Source organism: Elephantulus edwardii, unplaced genomic scaffold (genome assembly GCF_000299155.1).
Source record: "Elephantulus edwardii isolate Elephantulus edwardi_28Jun2011 unplaced genomic scaffold, EleEdw1.0 scaffold00015, whole genome shotgun sequence".
Lineage (NCBI taxonomy): Eukaryota > Metazoa > Chordata > Mammalia > Macroscelidea > Macroscelididae > Elephantulus > Elephantulus edwardii.
Window position 1 is genome coordinate 746321 of NW_006399765.1, and position 20506 is coordinate 766826.

At 37.5% G+C, this 20506-nt stretch overlaps 1 protein-coding gene across 1 annotated transcript in view; it reads left to right on the forward strand.

Moving 5' to 3' along the window:
- The window catches only part of ACACA (acetyl-CoA carboxylase alpha), a 277380-nt gene that overhangs the window by 85278 nt on the left and 171596 nt on the right, over positions 1-20506 (forward strand). Inside the window, exons 7-14 of the mRNA XM_006881383.1 lie at positions 882-963; positions 1971-2069; positions 3427-3533; positions 6865-6975; positions 11656-11865; positions 14590-14760; positions 17576-17737; positions 18094-18257. Coding sequence (XP_006881445.1) covers positions 882-963; positions 1971-2069; positions 3427-3533; positions 6865-6975; positions 11656-11865; positions 14590-14760; positions 17576-17737; positions 18094-18257 — 1106 coding nt within the window. The remainder of the gene's footprint in view (positions 1-881; positions 964-1970; positions 2070-3426; positions 3534-6864; positions 6976-11655; positions 11866-14589; positions 14761-17575; positions 17738-18093; positions 18258-20506) is intronic.

A 20506-nucleotide genomic window follows, 5' to 3' on the forward strand; every position in this document is an offset into this window, starting at 1 on the left:
TTGCTATGATGCTGAGGCAGGCTTCAGCCAATCCTTCCACACCCTGGTGGACGAGGAAGAAAGGCATGGTGAGATCCTTCCAGCAGTGAAGCCATGAAAACCCAATGCGTCACCACAGTCTGATCCACAAGCAGCCAGGGAGCAGGACTGGCAGTGTCTTGTGCACAAGGCGACCATCAGTTAGGACTCAGCCTGGCAGAGCTAACATCAACTTTTATAACATCTTTTCTGAAAACTCTTATCTGCTTGCTTTTACATCAGATAATTAAAAGACAGGGAAGAAGAATTGAGTGAGTCACCAAAATATAAACAGAACTAAGAAAGAATTTGAAAAGTCTTTCAGACATTATTCACTCCATATTCCAAATAAATGAAAGTTCTCTGTTTTCAGTGGGATATTCTTAACCCAGATTGTGGTGGCACTCCTGAAACCTGTCATTTCTTCCTTATCACATTGTGTTAAAAACATTAAATATTACCAAGGCCAAAGAGGAAAAGTTACACTTGAACGTTACTGTAACCATTGGTGTAAAGGTAATTGAATCTGTGAAAAATAATCAGTATTTCTAAAAAAGACTCTATGGAACCCTAGTTAGAAGGCTATGAATTGAGTTACCCAAAGAGAAGCAAAACTAAACTGAGTCTTGTTATCAAACTCGGTTTTGACCCTTTCAGAGGTCAAATGCTATAATGTACATTTATTATTTTTCCCTATAAGATTTGCCCATAATCAAACATGTCTGAAGAGTTAAGCATAAGCGTTAGGCTCCTGTGGAACGATAATACTTCATGAAATGAGGTTGATCTTAGCAATTAATATAGTTTATGGCTCACTTCTTAAGATAGATTTTAAGGATTCATCTTACTATGCTCCTTTGCAGGCAGTGTGGGCTGGCTGGGGACATGCATCTGAGAATCCCAAGCTCCCAGAACTTCTGCTGAAAAACGGCATTGCCTTCATGGGTAAGCCTATTTAACATACTATTCCTGTCTTTCTTTTTCTGTATTGCCCATGCTGTGTGTTTTTCCCCCTGTTTGTCATGTCCTGAGTAACTGTCTCCATATTTTCATACCCTAGTCATTTTGTCTGTCATTTTTTGTCCTAGGGTTCTTTTCTATATGGTTTGGAGAAAGCTCTGTTACTCAGAGTATGACTTAAAAACTTTCCTATTGATCTTATGAAAACAATGGGGAGAAAAAAAATAGATGTGTAAATAACAAAAGTATTTGAATATTTAGAATACTCTGACAATGTTTCCTTAAATATAAATCAACACCTTCATGTTTACTCATGTTTACATTCTTATAGAAGAGATCTCCTTCTGACTTTTTTTGTTCTTCTGTCTCAAGAGTCCTCCATAATGATGATTGTTTTATAAACCTTATTAAATATAAATTTCCTCTCTACTTCCCTAAAGTCCAAGAAGAGCATAGTATACATTTGAACCCTAGAACTTTTATAGTCCATGCTTTATAATATTGGTTTAAAATATTGGGTAATCTGATATAGTTGGATCATGAAGAGAGAGAGTAGCCAAGAATTTAATTCAGTATATTTGAAATATAGATTTATTGACTTTTTATTCACTTTTTGCAAAATATAGCAAATATAAATGGTAGGGAGCTCTGGTTGCCTAATGAGTAAATAGTTGCATTGCCAGTCAGTCCAAAAGCAGGTGGTATGAACCCAACAGCTGCCCTGAGGGAGAAAGATGAGTAATCTCCTCCAATGTCATTTACAGCCTCTCAGAACCCACTGGAAGGTCATCTGAGTTGGTTCCTACTTGATGGCAATGCGTTTGAGAGTTTTTAATATAAAAGATACAAAGAAATAGTTGTTCTCATAATCTTAGGATTTCCATAGTATGTAATGGAAACAAAGAAAAGAATAATTATAATACAAAGCAAAATACATGTGGCAAAAATGAGGTAAAAATGTTACAGTCAGAGTTCTTTTCTTATGCTTTTAGGTCCTCCAAGTCAGGCTATGTGGGCTCTGGGGGACAAGATTGCATCCTCCATAGTGGCTCAAACTGCAGGGATCCCAACTCTTCCCTGGAGTGGCAGTGGTAAGATAATACTTTTTGTTTTCTGTCTTAAAATACAGCACAGCATAGTAGGCTATCTGGAATTGAAGCTTGAAAAACTGAAACTTAAAATATATTCAGATCATTGGCCAAGAAATAAAATCCAAGCTAATTAAAGGTATCCTATAGCTCTTGCCATAATACACCTTTGATTTTATCTTGTCTTGGGACTATAAATTCACTACCAAGTATGTAGTTATGAAGCTGTAATTTGTAGCCATGTGAAGACTTAATTTTTGTTAACTCTGGGAAGATTAATGATTCAGTCTTTAGTGAGTAGACTAGAATCTTCCGTAGAGTTCTGTTTCTTAGGTAGATTTAGGCCTTTGTGCTTGGGAGATGCACTTTACTTAGATAATATCTAAAATTGACATTTGCCTGAGAAGGTTTTCTTGTCAACTGCTGTCTCCTAATTTGTTTTGCCCGTTTATTGTTGTTCAACTTCTCATTTACCCTCAATGCAGAATGCCAGATCTTCCAGGCATGTGAAGAGAGAAAATTTTTTAAAAATTATTTTGTTATTGACAAATCCCTTAACGAGTACCAAGTGAATTATTATACCTAATAACAAAATGAACACATATCTTCCCTTTTCCTCTGCTTCCTTTTTTCTTTTCTTTCTTTTTTTTTTTAAATTTTAAGCACTCCAGCACGTACACTAAAACCTCTTTCATGGCCATTGTCATGAGGCTGAACAGATTGGAACTCTTGTTACTCGGGCTCTCCAGGGGAATTGCAATATCCTCTCCAGACCTACTGGGTCAAATAGTTTAAAATGAAAGGTTGGATTTGTTCTTGTTAGAATGGAGAGGCTATAGTGTTCCCCTTGTGGCTGAGTACAGAGACATTCAGGGAGCTTGGAATCATGGCTCTACTGAGACCAATAAAACCGCCATTTCCATTTCCAAGGGCTCATAAAGATTGAATTATTTCCTGGACCTCTGGCCCTAGAGGAGGCCTGAACACACAAATCGAAAGTATTTTGCCTGCTGAGTTGCTGTGAGAAATCTGATGTATATTTTTTGATCTTGTATGTGCTTACATTTTGTTTTAAAGTTGTCCCCTTTTAGGGTCTGGTTTTTCCTTTTTTTTCAATGTTCGGTTTTTTCCTTAAGTGAAAACTTAAATTGTTAAATTCTGGAAAGGTTACATACTGTAAATCTCAAGGGCAAATCAGATTAATTTTTTAAAAATTTTTTTTCCCAAATGGCATCTTCTTTTTTTTTTTCTTATTTACCTTTAATTTTGGATAAATATGAGAAGATTTTAAAGAAGGTAGCTGAAAATGAACTAGAATAGAAATCTCATGCTTGCTTTTTATTACTGTTATCCCTTGTAGGTCTTCGTGTGGACTGGCAGGAAAATGATTTTACAAAACGAATCTTAAGTGTTCCCCAGGAACTATACGAAAAAGGTTATGTGAAGGATGTAGATGATGGGCTAAAGGTAGGTTGTACTAACTTCAATGAGTGATGCCTTTCAACTGACCAGGTTCATGATAAACCCATTATGGCTTAAGGGTGGTAAGAAAGAACAAGTAATTTTAAAATTTGCTTTGGAGTAAATTTTGCTTAAAGTCAGAGTTTTTTTAAATTTTTTAAAAAATTTTATTCTTTTTTGTGTGTGTACCGCCAAATCAGATCTGGCTGGTACAGGAGGAGAGTGTCCCTCCTTCTCCAGCAGAGTGTCAGGTGGATTCAAACCATGGGGCCTTTGGGATTGCAATGCAGCTTCTTGCCACTAGGCCACCAGAGCTCTCTTGAAAGTCAGAGTTTTAAGGAGTTGTTAATTCTTTCTGCTATCTGTGAGGGTAAACAATACACTTTACTCTCTGCTTGAGTGCAGAATCAAGGGGTCAGGCAGATTAGAGATTAGATTAGAGATCAAAAGATCAACTTTATTAGAATTAGAGATGTTGATGATGATGACTTAATATACATGACATTCACATTTATATACTCCATGTTAGCATTAAACAGACTCATTGGTTGGTTACTAACAGTACTAACTAACTACAGCCTTCTTTGAAAACAGTTTTTGTACTATTCCATGTATTGCATGATTGATACCTGACAAGAGCTATTTTGTAGTGGGCTGGTTTCCACAGGGAAGGGGGCTGGCCTGTGTATATGTACTCCACACTCAACAAATCACATAATTTGCTTTTTTTTCTCCTAATAAGGAGTGACTGCTCTCAATCAGAGAGAGGCCAAAAATGTTATTCTTAATTATTGTCTATATGTGTGGAAACCTGGAGCCAGGTAAAATGCGAGGCTTTTCCCAACATTTCCTTTTCTTTACTTTATCCTTATCTTCAGATCTTCCTTATCTTCTATCTTGTGCCATCCTTACACTTTCTGACACACAGGAACCCTTTGTCGCAGTCACCGTGTCAGTTCTGGTGGAGGATCGTCGTCTACTTCGCCAGCCCTCCACCCTTCCCAGCATCATGTCCCTCTCCAAGGAATAGCCCCTCCTTGTAACATGCCCAAATATGTGAGGCAAAACCTCATCATTCATGCCTCAAAAGAGCATGCCAGCTGCACTCTCTCCAAGATATTTGGAGATTTGTTTTTTGTTTGTTCTTTTGGCAGTCCATGGGCTGTTCAGTGCTCTTCTCCAACACCACAGCACAAAAGCATCAGTTCTTCTGTCTTGCTATCTGTACTCTTTGATAATCCTATTTTCCCCCACCCTCAACTTAGTATATATGAACATTTCCCCCGATCATTAAAATTCATCTTAACTCTTTTTAATTTACTAGAGTAGTCATACCAGTTCCTAGAGCATTCATGCATCTTTGAAAGTCTGTCCTTTCTTACTGCTTGCCTATAGACAATTATTTAAGTCTATTTCACACTTGTAGCCTTCTGTTTCTTTGATCACTCAGTGACTGAATTTATTCTGCTTATTCTATTCATATGAGCTTAGGAAAAAAAATAGAATTAAGGGAAATTTAGAAGTGAGATCCATGATTTGATGATGCAGGAGGAGATGGTCCACCCTTCTCTGGCAGAGCATCTGGTGGATTCGAACCACATATCTCTGGGATTGCAGTGCAGCTTCTTACCACTAGGCCACTAGAGCTCCCCATGATTTGGTTTTTAAAAAATTTTTGGTTAACTTTTCTCAGATAATATTTTTCCTGTCTAATTTGAATTTCTGTCATATTCTTACAAAAGGTACTTTATTCTTGTTAATTCCAAAATATATGAGTCTGTTTTAATATGAAACACTTACTACTTAATGGAGATATAATTTGGAAACTTGATGACTATATAATGATGGAATATATTTTAGCAACTATTAGACTTATCATGTGATCAGTATATGTGTTGCTCTTATATACTATAGAGACAGAACTGGCTCATTACTGGTCATTCCTCAGGTTTTCAGAGGCAGGAAATAGCCCATCTTTCTCCTGTGGGGCAGCTGGTGGATTAAAACTTTGTGCCTTTGCATTGGCCAGACCAGACAACCTCTTATCACTAAACCACCAGATTTCCCTTCCTTACATGAAAGTATGAAAAAGACATGCTGGAGCATGTGCTGAAAATTTTCTGATGAGTTTTCTGACTGTTGTTGTATGTCATCTAGTCGGAAAAACTCAAGGCTGATTGACTCTCCAGTAGGTTTTTCAGAGGCAGTAAATTCCATGGGAAAAGATTTTCTGTTTCTCTCCTTTGGAGTGGCTGGTGGATTTGAATCACCTGCCTTTGGGTTAGTAGTGCAACTTCTTACCCAGTAGGCCATGAGAGCTCCCTAACTCTGACTGGCTTTATTAATACATTTGATACTTTGTCATTTTTATCTCTGATAAAGCTGATTGGCAAAATTTCTGAATACTTGTGATATAACTAGAGTTTTGATATATTTAGTCTTATCTGTGGTAGGAAGCCATACAGAGTCAATCAGCTTATCCTTAATGAATTACTTATGTCCTAAAACGGGCAAAAAGGGAAGGTATGAGTAATACATGAATACCTTCATACCATACGAAAGAATTCCAATAATTCAGAATTATATAATTTAAATAGTAGAAGTTTCTATCTAGGTATCTGGTGGTAAGAAGTTGCACTGCCGTCCTGAAGGCAGTCCCAATTCCACCAGCTGCTTCACAGATGAAGGATGGACAGTCTCCTTCTGTGTGATTTAATATCTCTGAAAACCCACTGCATGGTCAGCTTTGGGTCATTTCAACTCGATAGCACATAACAGCCACCACCAAGTGTATAAGACAGTTCTGGTGGCTTGTGGTAAGGAGTTACACTGCCAACCCAGAAGCAGGCGATTTGAGTCCATCAGCTGCACTGTGGAAGAACTATAGGCAATATTTTCCTGTGCAGTTTACAGCCTCTAAAAACTCACTGGAGGGTCAACTATGAGATGGTTCCATCTTGACAGTACATAACAACACAAGCAACCACTGTATATTCTTCTTGCCTTGTAAAAATAATTTATCTATGTGTGTGTTTAATGCATGTATAATAATATATAAAATATTGTGTTTGATTTGGCCTTTATCAAAAAAGGTATGATATTAAATGAGACAATGTGAAATTGCCAACATTCAACATTTTTTACATAAAAATATTTATTTTGATTAGACCTAATACTATAAATAAATCTCTATCTTGTAAGCCAAAGTAGATCCTGAAGATCCGTTTTGCTATATATAAAACTACTAGCTGACTGCTTCCTTAAAGAGATAAAATACTACTTTTCTTCTTGGCTTCTACTACTAATTTTTCTTCCATTTATCTCTTTTTTCTTGAAGGCAGCAGAAGAAGTTGGATATCCGGTAATGATCAAAGCCTCAGAAGGAGGAGGAGGGAAGGGAATCAGAAAAGTCAACAACGCAGATGACTTCCCTAACCTCTTCAGACAGGTAGAATATAAGCTACTTTCTGTTCATTTGACTTAACACTTATATAAGGTACATGACTTAATTCACTATAATTTGAATGCTCAGAGAATATAGAATTCTTTTTTGAAAATGTTGCTGGTAACTGATCAGATCTTTTTCACTTGCAAGGAAAATAATTAATCATATGTCTGGTTAGGTTTAAAGATTATAGTTTGGGTTTTTCCCCCCCAGTTGAAGCTATTCTCGTACATGAAAAATGCTTACTTACTCATAGAACTATATATGATGTGTGTGTATAATGTGACACTCCCCTGGGAAAGATGATGTTCTTGTTCATTTCAGTACCACCATTGTGGGTAAAGTGCAGGATAGGCTGAATTCCAGAGCTGATTGTTTTTGTCTCGGCCAGTCTCAGGATCTCTGACTGGCTTTAGCTCCTATTGATTTTAGCTCCCTGGGTTTGGCCATATGTCCTATCTACTGTTGCTGGCATTATTGGCCTCTAAAAACTCACTGGAGGGTCAACTATGAGATGGTTCCAACCTGACAAACCTTGTGCTGCCAGTCTACCACATCCTAGTGCAGTCCTATGGCCTGTGCACATTATGAGAGAATAAAATATATTCAATCACATGATGGGTTGAATAATAAAGAAATTATTATCTATATAATGAAATTATTAGACAAGAACTTCAAAGTTAATATACTTAGTAATTTAATCAAGGAAATTAAAGACAAGCTTGAAAATTTTGGCAGAGAACTGGAAACTGAAGAAAAACTAAATTGAAATTACAGTACTGAAAAATAACTTAAGTCAAGAGACAGATAAATTCACTTATTAGATGCAGTTGAAGAGAGAATTGTTAATTGGAAGATAAGAGTCAAAGAAAATCCAGATTGAAGCATAAAGAGACAAAAAGATAAAAAATGTAAATAAAACATGTAGATTATGAAGATAACCATAATAGCTGTGCACATTTCTGTATGCACCCCCTTTATAATATGCCTACTGCTTCTCTTATCAAGAAATTAAAAAACCCTTTTTTCCCATCTCCTGAAGACCAGCTGAGCTTGGACCTCATTTGACCAATAAAATGTGACAGAAATCTAGATGAGATCTGAAGTGGTCTTATGGCTCCCGCTCTTGCTGTCTTGTCTTGAAGTGAGCCCTGTAGTTATTATGCAGTGAGCTCAATTTAACTGAGGAAGAAAGGCCATAGGAAATAGAGATAATTTGTTTCAGCTGAGCACTCCTGAACCCTCTAGGTGACGTCAGCTCTGAGGTATGTGTTGCTGCCCCACACCCTCCAACTCCAGTGAAGCTGGCCGCTGTCAGTTGCTACCTGAGTGACTCCAGGCAAGATCAGTAGAAATACCCACCTGGGCCTGGTTTGGAATATTGTTCCACAGAATTATGAGGACATAAAATGGTTGATGTCCTCCTAAGCCACTAAAACATTGATGGTTAAGCATCAATAAATAACTACCAAAGAAATTGTTATCAAGCAATGAGATACTGTCTTAACAATAGAACAAAACATAAAGCATTAGCTTTAAGACTGGCTGGAAAAATGGTGATGAAGATGTTAATGGAAGCTTGACTACAGCCCAACAGTTTGGTTGTAGAATTTTGGAAGAGAGTGAATAAATTTTCATTGGAATTGGGGTAGGGGGAAGGAGGGCTGCCTCTATTCTTTTATGATGGGACACCTGGCAGAAAAATACTGCCTGAGGTGACCTGGAAGATAGAAAATGTATTCAACGAACATATGAATCTGATAAAACGAGATCTCTCTAAGTATTGAAAAGATTTCAATGTTCCTAGTTATGGATACTGAGAACTACAAAAAGGATATAACTGAAAGAAGGAAGAAGTAATTTACAAGCAGAATTTAGAGGAAGTGTATGAGTCCAAGAGCACCTTGGAAACACGTGAAGACCTTAGAAGTTTTTAAGGCAGGACATATTAGATTCACTAAACTAGACAAAAGGACTTTCATTACTCTGTCTTTTTAAAATGCTCAAAATCACTGACAATAAAAGAGATGCAAGTCTAAACCACAATGAGATACCATCTCAGTTCAGTAGCAGTGGCAAAGTTTAGCAGGACAGCAAATAAAAAATTTTGTTAATCTTAAGTGTATTGTCTCACAGCAGACTGACATACCCAAAGTATAGCAAAATCTGCCTGGAAGGAATTATGGAGGTGATTTTTGCAGCAAGGACTGAACCTCAATATGATTATAGGAAGCCCATGAGGTTTTTAAGAGACTTGTATTGATAAAAGTACCGTAGCTTGGACTAAAAGACAATGACAGTTTTCAGAATGAATAAAGGCTTCTGAACTTTCAGCTTTCTATGAGAAAGATACTCAGCTGACAACATGGTTATTTTTAATAAAAAACTTCTCAAAGGGCAGAGCTAGGAGATAAAAAGACAGAGCTGAGAGTAGGAGCCATCATGTATTAGGGTACCACACACAAAGAGCAGAGCCAGACTCTAAGAAGAAATCAACCAACCAACCAACATAAAATCCCTGCGTTAAGAATAAGGTAACCTGAAACAGTACTGTTTGGATTTTAAGGTGACATTACTTTCCATTCCACTTCCTCCTTAGACAGGAGTGTAAATTGCAGTTATCATCTCCCCATCTCACCATTATATTGGGAGTGTTGGGGACAGATAACTTGTTTTTTTAGTTCCCAGGTCTTTGGACCATGAGACTCTTCACCTGTGGAGCTGCACCCAAGGACCTGCATTTGCTTCTTGACATTATTTATGAGAAAATGGACTTCAAACTTGATTCCATCCTTGGATAAGACTTTAGGGGTCTTGGGAGGGGGTGAGTCTGTTTTGCATGTGGGAAGTATGTGAATTATTGTGGCCAGAGGATGTACTGTAGAGGATTATTTTATAGATGGCCACAATAACTCCTCCATCCCTGTATGTACAACCCTTTGCAATGTGACTTTGCTGTTCCTTTTATGAAAAGGTGGAATTTCTTCCTTACTCCTTGACACAGCTGGCTTTGTAGCTTGTTTAGACCTTAGACTGTGGCCAAGGTGACATTGTATTAGTTCCAAAGAATAGACTTCAAGAAATCTTCTAACTTCTGTCCCGACCTTCTTTGAACAACAGTGAAGAAGCCTAGCCTGCTCTACTGGAGGATGAGAGGCCACATGTAACAAAGATGAGCTATGTCAGTTGAAGCTTTCTACCAGCCAACAGCACAAATCACTATACATGTGAGACTGCCTTAGAACACTCATTCCAGTAGAGCCACAAGATGATTGTATAACCATGAGGGACACCAGGAAGACCAGAAGTATCCAGATGAGTACAACATCATGAGTAACTAAAATAGTTGAGATCCTAGGCAACCCACTAAGTTTTGAGGAAAAGATACATAAACCTAAAAGATGGATGGGATACAATGAAATGATCTAAATCATGTACTTGGAGTCTCAAAAAGATGGAGCAGTAACAGGATTTGAAGAAGCAATGGACCAGAAACAATATTTGAAGAAATAATGAGAAAGTTTTCCAGAACTGGCAAAAGGCACCAAACTGATCCCAAAGACACTGTGAACTCAAGCGGGACAAATACAAATAAAACTTACACCTAAGTTTATAAAAATAAAACCACACCTCACTCCAAACCCTACCTTTCATCTCATTCCATCCCCTTCTGCCCCCAAAAAGGGAGAGAAATCATAAAAGGCAGGTGGTGAAAAAAGTTAACTTTCAGTAGAAACAAGAAGATATTGAGGTGGCTTTCAAGTACTAAAAGAAAATTAGTCTACAATTCTGATTATATCTGGGGCATCATTGCAGTATATGGTACAGTGTGAAATAGGAAAAGAGCATTTAGTCTGTTGAGAATTGAACACATTTGCTTGTACTGAGTTGATGGCATTATTTTGCCCTGTTTTGAGATTTGTGTGTGTATGTGTATTTTCAAATATTTTTTGGTTTATGCTTGTTAACACTGCATGTTCATGTTTTTATAGTCCTTAATATACTCCTCACTTATTGATGTGTTTAGAGACTAGATTTTTATTTGAAAGTTGGCATTATATGAAAATGGAGGCTTTTTTATTCTGTTTTCAAATCATTTGTCTTTTTTTTTTAAATAAGAACAATCGTAGAAATAACACTAGCTAAGATTTGCTGATGTGCGTACCTCTTTGAGAGGCCTAATTGTGGATTGTTTCTCTGTGGAGAAGATCACTTAGAGAAGACAAAGCTAGACAGAGCTGGACGATGTGACTGGAGGACCCAAAGCTTAATTAGTTTCCCATTCTCCTTTGCTGGGTCAGAGTTTCCTTCAAGAAACTGCCTCAAGGGCTCCACTCCTACCCCTGCAAGCCTTATGTTTTCCTATCTCCCTGGAGCTTCCTGAACTTCCTTGCTGCTGTCATACCTATCACCTTGATAATGTACAGAATAGTCAGAATTTTCACATTAGTCATAAAATCAAAGTTTTCAATAATGAGGTAGTCAATATGTGAGGAGTAGGTCTATTTGTTGCCCAACTAAAAATGAAGTATCTTAAATATAGCATGGACTATGTTCTGCTTTATATTTCTACTGGATTACAAGGTTCCTGTCACTTTAAGGCATCTGCCGATTAAAAATCAAAGTTTATGAGAATAGCGAAAAAGATTACCAAGTAAAAATTTATTTCCTTTTCTCTTATAGGTTCAAGCAGAAGTGCCTGGATCGCCTATATTTGTGATGAGACTGGCCAAACAGTCTCGTCATTTGGAGGTACAGATCCTAGCAGATCAGTATGGCAATGCTATCTCTTTGTTTGGTCGAGACTGCTCCGTACAACGCAGACACCAAAAGATTATTGAAGAGGCTCCTGCCGCTATTGCTACGCCAGCAGTATTTGAACATATGGAACAGGTGTGCATTTGAGAAGCTCTAACCTCAGTTTTCCCGTGCTGAACTGCTATAATTAAGTTGTAGAATTTTAGGAAGGATTCTGGATAAGATGATTTCTTTTCTTTGCAGTAGGGGGAAAACTTGTATATTCCTCTTTGAGAATGACTAATGAAAATAATGAACTCTTTAAAATAAATAGTGAACATACTACTTTGAGTATGAATAATGGGGAGAAAAATGGTTGGAATTTTTTTAACTTATTTGTTTCTCTGTTCCCATAAGGAATTCTGTTTTCTAGATTGATTATTATTGAGCCTTCAGTTGAATTTATTTAAATATATTCTCTCTTTTGAAAGGTTTCTAAATATTATAAAAATTCACATATTCTCTAGTTTTTCATAGTTTCTCTCTGAGATGTTGAAGAATCCTTACCTTGGCAACAATTTAACTTAGGGTTCTTTGTATGATTTTTTTCTGGAGTTATATTCATCTTATTGGGCATATATTTTCCACCTCTTCTTTTGAATTCTAATTATACTAAATACATGTTAATCTGTGTTGGAAGTTTAATCCTTACTCCTGTGTATACATGCATATGTATTAAACTGCTAGATTATGGAGTCTTCCAGAATACTGTGGCTTAAAGTATAGGTTTCTATTTCTTTCTTTCATCATAGTTCCCCAGGGCTTTGGACAAGTTCAGCTAGGTCCAATTATGGTTGAGGAAGCAAGACTAGCTTCCTGATTTTGTGAAATTTTAGTGAACTAGATTGATAACTGAAATGGGAATGGGAAAAATTACTGGTCTCAGTTCTGCTCTTGTTGTTGTTATGTGCTGTCACATCAGAGCCAACTCATAGCTGACCCTTCAGTTGGCTTCCAGAGCTTGTAAATCATAGGGGAGCAGACTGGCCCACCTTTCTACTGTGGAGCAGCTGGTGGATTCATACTGCCTGCCTTTGGGTTAGCAGTTTAACTGCTTACCCACCAGACCACCAGACCTCCCTCAGCCTGGATAAAAAGGTAATTTTTTTGCCTGGGCAAAGATGTTGGTCAACCATGTTGTATACATATACATTTGAATAATAGGCAGGAATAATAGGGCAGGTATTATGATGATTGCCTGCCTTGTATTCAGCTAATAAATAGCCCCAATTAGTCCTTCTCTTTGCCCTTAGTTCTGCAGTTTGGAAATAAATCCCAAAATTATTCTCTTTCACTACACATGGCTTTGCTCTTTTTGAAATTTTTCTTTGTTCAATTTTCTCTGTGATTTGGCTTTTGGAAACTACTTAACTTTGTCAGGGTCAACTTCTAGTGCAAGATGGGACACAAGGATTATTCCATTCATATGAATACCAGCTTTTAATTTAGTCATACAGATAGATACATAAGTTTAGTTCCTTCAGAAACGTAGTAAATAAGCTTCTACATTTTTTTTCCTCTCAGCCGGCTTCAGGTTAAGGCCACCAACTCAAAGATTTCACCAATCCAAAGACAAATGCCCTGACTCCCCACCTGTAAAACTAAGTTTTCCTTTTATTTACTAACTACATATATTACCCTGTTTCTCTCCTTGATTTAATGGTCAGTTTAACCACACACTATCAGCTTTCTTGACTATGTTTTCTTGTCATCCCTCACCCTATTGCTTTATCAATACTACATGTTTTAAGTTATTTTTAAATCTGTATCCTACCTATAGTTAATAAATTTTTGTTTGTTAGGGTTTTTTCCACTGTTAAATTCTTTCTTTCCATGTGGAAGACCCATATTTGATTCCCAGCCAGTACATTTCAAGACCAGTTACCGGTGGAGGCTTATAACCTGCTATGGTGCTGAACAGGTTCCAGCAGAGCTTCCAGACCAAGATAGACTAGAATGGAAAGCCTGGTGATCTACCTCCAAAAATCAGCCACTGAAAACCCTTGGTTTTTTAACATTCTGAACTATAGCCAGTTATCGGGATCAGGCCGTGATCTGTTCTTTTGACCGTGAAGTCACCATGATCAATTTGATGTCAATTGACTAACAGCAGCATCATGATCCAAGTTTAGTTGCTGTAACAAGGTAGTCCAAATCCTCCACAGTGACTGAAGTGAAATATAAGTTTAAATTTCTCTTCCATGATAGTCTGAGATGAGCTGTCCTTAGCTAGTGAGACAGTTTTATTCTGAGAGACTATGCTGAGATTCAAGTTCTATCTTGTTTTGCCATTCATAACTTGTTCTTATTTGCATAGTTGAAATCGGCTTACGTTCTTGGGCCATGTCCCAATTAATACCAAAGGGCAAAGCCAAGAATGAGAGTGAGCAATTTCCTTTTCAAAACTTGATTTAGGAATTATTCAGATGCTACTCAACACTGCTAACATCCCATTGGTCACAACTTAGTTATTAGCTACAAAAGAATTTGTACATTTATAAAAATGGGAATATCACAAGTTAGGGAATAATGAGGAGTTTCCCACAGTATGTAGTTTACATTATTCTTTATTGATGAGATTGCTTGTCATCCAAATTGACAAACTTGTGTAGTTTCCCCACAGGTTTTTACTGAGATTGTTATGCATGCCCAAGGATCTTGTATTTTGAGATGGGGGGAAATTTGCTCTTATGTGGCTCAAAGTCTTTGCTGACTCTTCCAAAACACTGGACAGTTTAATCAGAGTGACGCTGTAGATCAACAATGATCCAGCAGTGGACAGGTTGAGATATTTATGTTTGTGTATTTTTTTTCTTCAAGTGTGCTGTGAAACTTGCCAAAATGGTTGGTTATGTGAGCGCGGGGACTGTGGAATACCTCTACAGCCAGGATGGCAGCTTCTACTTTTTGGAACTGAATCCTCGGCTCCAAGTGGAACACCCTTGTACGGAGATGGTAGCTGATGTCAATCTTCCTGCAGCACAACTCCAGGTGAGTCACCCTGATTTGTGTTCAAGGAGGAGCTTAGAGAAGAAGGCAGTTTTAGAGATACCTGAAAAGCTGGTTCACCTAGTATCTGATAAGAGAAAACACCTTCTGTTTAAGTTTTGCATAATGTTAATTTATCTAATCTTGTGTGATTGTCCATATGTGGATGATGTCACTGATGTGGTACAAACATAGGAAAATTACTATTTCCGCCCCCCTCCCCCATCTGGTATAAATTCATATTTTAAAAAGAAAGTTTACTAATGATATGCTTTATTGAATTGTTTGATTGTGGAAAACATTGTATCTTTAAAATTAGTCCCTGCACCTCTTTTTGTCTTTTTTAAAATTTTTTAAAAAATTTTTGTGTGTACCGTCAAATGGGATCTGATTGGTCCGGAGGAGATTGCCCCTCCTTCTCCAGCAGAGCATCTAGTGGATTTGTCTTTTGTATTGGAGAAATTCCCTATCAGACCAGTGGTCAAGGTTTTTCCTATAAGACTGTGGTATCCCATATTTGCTATTTTTTGTTCAATTTTTGATTTTTTTATACTTGTTTTTATAATCTGTAAAGTGCTAGTTATCAATTACTGCTTCCTTTCAGGCCAGTGGAAACATTTTTTTTTAAATTTTTTGTTTCAGTGTTGTATATTTTCCTCTTTCTCTCACTTCTCCATGTTCCAGTCCACTTTGTAGTGTAACTCTTGTTCATGATAATTTTTCTATATATAAAGCCTAACCATAAATTCCTTTCAGAGAATTCTTCCCCTCATGTATTCCAGTGCAGTGTTCATTATCTGTCCACTTTTACTATTTATCCCCCCAAACCCTGTATCAGTCCTGTTTTATAACAGTGTGGTTGTGTAGTATTTTTCCTTTTGTGACAGAGATTTCACTCATTTCAGCTTCAGATCCTCCAGGCTCACCCATGTTGTGTAATGTTTTATGAGTTCATTGTTTTACAGTGTTATGTGTGAATGTACCTTACTTTTTCCATCCATTTGTTGTTAATGAGCACTTTGGTTGTTTCTATCTTATTGCTATTAAGAATAATCCAACAGTAAACATGGGTGTGCATATATCTGTTTGAATTGTGGCTCTGGTTTCTTTAGGGTTTATTCCCAGTAGTAGAATTACTGAGTCAAATGGCATTTCTATTTCCAGCTTTTTGTAAAAGCATCAGACTTCTTTCCATAATGGTACCATTTTACATTCCCAACACAGTGAGAATAAAAGTTCCAATCTCTCCACAACCTCACCAGCATTTGTTGTTTGCTACCCTGTTGAACTTTGCTATTGTTGAGGAGGTGAGATGATATCTCCTAGATGTATTGAAGAAAAAAAAAAAAGCAATAATAATAACTAAGGATAAGGTTTGATTTTATACTGAACGTAATCTTTTCCCATTTTAGGAGCATTCTCTCAAGTCCTTAGTTCCCTCACTGCATTGACATAGTGGGCACTGCTAATCTCAAGGCAGATGGTTCAAATCCATCATTGACTCAGAGAAAGAAAGATGAGCAGTCTCCTCTGGAGCCATTTACAGACTCTGAAAATTGGCTGGAGGGTTAACTATGAATGAATTCTGACTCGATGGCACAATGATATCTCTGATTTGGAGGATGAAATTGATGATTATGACCTAGAATTTTTTAGCTAAATTTATTTAATAACCATTAACACTGACATTTCTCTTGGGTATTTTAATTTTTTCCCCTTGATAGAGAAATGACATAATCTATTGATTAGGAATGTGTAAATTTTTTTTAAACTTTATTGTTAACTTCAATGAAAATTTACAGAGACTTTGGATTTCCATTCATTCATTGTTGCACTTTCTCCCCTCCCAACCTTCCCCCCTAGTACACTACCCTCTTGGAAAAGTAAAACAAAAATTCTTTAATTGTTTTATAATCCCTCCCCCAGGTCCACTCCACTGTGCAGCCTTCACTCTGGAATCCTGTCATGACAAAAATACCTAATCACGTATCCCTTTTAAATAGTTTTCTCCCTTATCTGTTTCAGTGCAGTATACATTATTGAACCCATCTTTCTTAGTCTCTCCCCAACGCCACGGTCAGTCCTTTTTTACAACAGTGGCACCATGCAGTATTTGTCCTTTTGTGACTGAGATAGTTCACTCAGCATAATGTCCTCCAGGCTCATCCATTTTGAATAGTATTACATGAGTTCCTTGTTTTTCAATGCAGCATAGTATTCCATTGTGTGAATATGCCACAGCTTCTCTATCCGTTCATTTGTTGATGGGCACCTGGGTTGTTGTTTCCAACTCCTTGCTATTGTTAATAAAGGCGCAAGAAACATTGGTGTGCATATGTCTGCTTGGATGTCAGTTATGGTCTCTTTGGGATATATTCCCAGTAGTGGAATTGCTGGGTCAAATGGTATCTCTATTTGCAACTTTTTGAGAAAGCGCCATACTGCCTTCCACAGTGGTTGCACCATTTTACACTTCCACCAACAGTGAATAAGGGTTCCAGTTTCTCCACCACCTCGCCAGCATTTGTTGCTTGCTGTTCTGTTTAAATTTTGCTATTCTAACTGGGGTGAGATGATATCTCATAGTTGTTTTAGTAAAAAATTTTTTTAAGTGAGGACTATATAGCAACTTATCTTTAGGGACATTCTTTGTTTCAAGTAATTTAGAGTTGCTTGTTCACTTGTAGAATTCAAACTACAAAGAAAAATATTTTCAGTGATAGCTAATGAATTGAAACATTGGAGGTAATCTATTAGCTTTCACATATTAAGAAAAGAAACTGTAGAAAGTAAGTTATATGATTTTATTATCTTTCAGATTGCCATGGGGATCCCACTGTATAGAATTAAAGATATCCGTATGATGTATGGGGTATCTCCCTGGGGTGATGCTCCAATTGATTTTGAAAATTCTGCTCATCTTCCTTGCCCAAGAGGTCATGTTATTGCTGCTCGGATCACTAGTGAAAATCCAGATGAGGTAACCCATTGTTTTAAAACTGTCTGCCTTTTATCCACTTGGGAACTTTAGATACTACTAAGGATATGTATTTGAAATATTTTTGGACTTCCTCTGCGAAGGGAAATTTACAGATGTTTTCATTGGAGCTGATAAATAAGTGACCACTGCTTCTCTGGTCAATTCATCTCCATAAGATCCTCGGTGGGTTTGTGGCATTGTCTCAGTGGGTTTGGCTCTTTAAACTCATGATATTAGTGCACCATTTCTGTTTCTGTGTATGGCGAGCAGAGAGCCTAAACAATGATTATATGTTAGTATCTCTTCCTTGGAAATATGTTATGGTCTCTCATGTTCTGTTTTCTGTTTTCTAACAGGGTTTTAAGCCCAGCTCAGGAACTGTTCAGGAATTGAATTTCCGCAGCAACAAGAATGTCTGGGGTTATTTCAGTGTTGCTGCTGCAGGAGGACTTCATGAATTTGCTGATTCTCAGTTCGGCCACTGCTTTTCCTGGGGAGAAAACAGAGAGGAAGCAATTTCGTGAGTCTAAAAGAATTTGATTGGATTTTACACAATAAATTCATATTACTCTTCAGTAAAGGTGAAAGTGTGGGAGTTACACCTTTTATTGGTGAAAAGATTTTACATCTTGTTTGAATTTATGTTATATTATGCAGAGTTTTTTTGACAGAATTTGACAGTATTTTTTCATTGTTCTAAGCCTTTTGAAACATTTTTTTGTTATTTTTGAGTCGTCGTCGTCAGGTGCCTTTGAATTAAGTACAACTTATAGCAACCTTTTAAACGACAGATCTGAACCGGGTCCTACCTATGCCATCCTCACAATGTCTGACACAGTCGAGCCCTTATTTTCAAGGCCTTTTGATAAATTTATAATTGATTGATTTAAACTATATGCATTTATTTCAAGACCCTAATGTGTCCTAAAGTATATTCACAGCTTATACACATACAATTGGGATATAGTGGTAAAGAATTGCACTGCCAACCCTGAGGTATGTGGTTCAAATCCACCAGCTGCTCCTTAGATGACAAAGCTTTGTTTCACATCCTTTGGGCATGTTGCTGGGGGAGGCTATTCATTAGACAGGTGCATCATGCTGGAGAAGAGTATTGACCATGGACTACCAAGAGAACAAACAAGTCTGTCGTGGAGAGGGTGAAAATAGGCTGTTTTTTGAAGGCATGACTTTTTTAAACACTGTCTCATGTATTTTGGGCATGCTGCCAAGAGTAGCTAGTCATTGGAGAAGGACATCATGCTTGGAAAAGTGGAGGGTCAGCGCAGGAGAGGAAGACCCTTGGTGAGATTGGTTGACACAGTGGCTGTGAGTATGAGGGCAGATGTGTCAGAGATGGTGAGAGTGACTCAGCATAGTGCAGGGTTCCGAACTATTGTTTAAAAGGTCACTATGAATTATGGTTGACTTGATGGTACGTAACAACAGCAACATATTAAGTGCTAGGTATCTCTGGTCACCTAGTGGTAAAGAGCTTCACTGCCATCCTTGCCAAAGGCACTTGGTTCAAATACACCAGCTGCTCTATGGGAGAAAAATTATTAGTCTCCTCCCATGCAATTAAAATAGCTTCTGAAAACCTGTTGGAGGATCAGCTATGAGTCGGTTCCAAATTGTTGGTACACACAGCAACAAAATATATTAACTGCTGTGATTGTTGTTGGGCATTGTTGGGTTGACTTTGACATGTAATGACCAACTCATAATGCAGCAAAACAGAATCTTGCCCAGTCCTGCACCCACCTCAAAATCTTTATTGTGCTTAAAACCATTGTTCTAGTCATTGTGTCAAGCCATCTTGTTGAAGGTCTTTCTCTGACCCCTCTACTTTTCCAAGTATAATGTCCTCCAGGGACTGTTCACACCCAAAGTATGTGAAATGAAGTCTCACCATCCTTGCTTCTAAAAAACGCTCTAGCTATACTTCTTAAGCAGGGTGCTATTTTAGTGAATTTATGGAAGGTTGTCATAGGAGCTCATGGGAAAGGCAACTGAATCTATAGCGAGACCTGGGAAGGCCTCCTAGAAGGAAGTAACATCAACAGAGAAACCTGGAGAGTGTATGGGAGTGAACTAGGCCAAGGAAAGACACAGTGGAGAATGGAGCTGGAGAAGAGAACAATGTTCAAAGCTGAGGGAATACCTGAAACAGTATCTTCTCACAGTTAAAAATCCCAGTTATGCTTTCAGTCCATGTCAAATTGCACATTCTTCATGAAAGTAGATAGGTTTGGTGTGTTGTTTTTTTTTTAAAATTTTTGTGTATGTACTCTTAAATTGGATCTGACTGGTATAGGAGGAGATTGCCCCTCCTCCAGCAGAGCATCTGGTGGATTTGAACTGAGTACTTCCGGGATTGCAGTGCAGCTTCTTGTCACTAGGCCAACAGAAATCCTAAAGTAGAGGTTTTTTAATTACTTCTTAGAATCTCTGCAGCAATTCACTCACATCTTTCCATTGTTACGGACATTGACAACATGAATATTTTTTTTTTTTAGCCACCTACCTTCTTCCAACCGAACAGCCAAACAGAAAGCGACAACATGAATATTTAACCTTAAAAGTGATTATTTTGTTTTTAGTCTTTCCCTTATGAGCCAATATGTTTCTTTTTTTTTTTTTAAATTTAGGTTGTTTATTTTTCATTTCAATGAACATCTACAGAGATTTTGGAATTCCATTCATTCATTGTTGCACCCTTCTCGCTGCACAAACCCCTCCCTCCGCCCCCAGCATACAGATTGAATA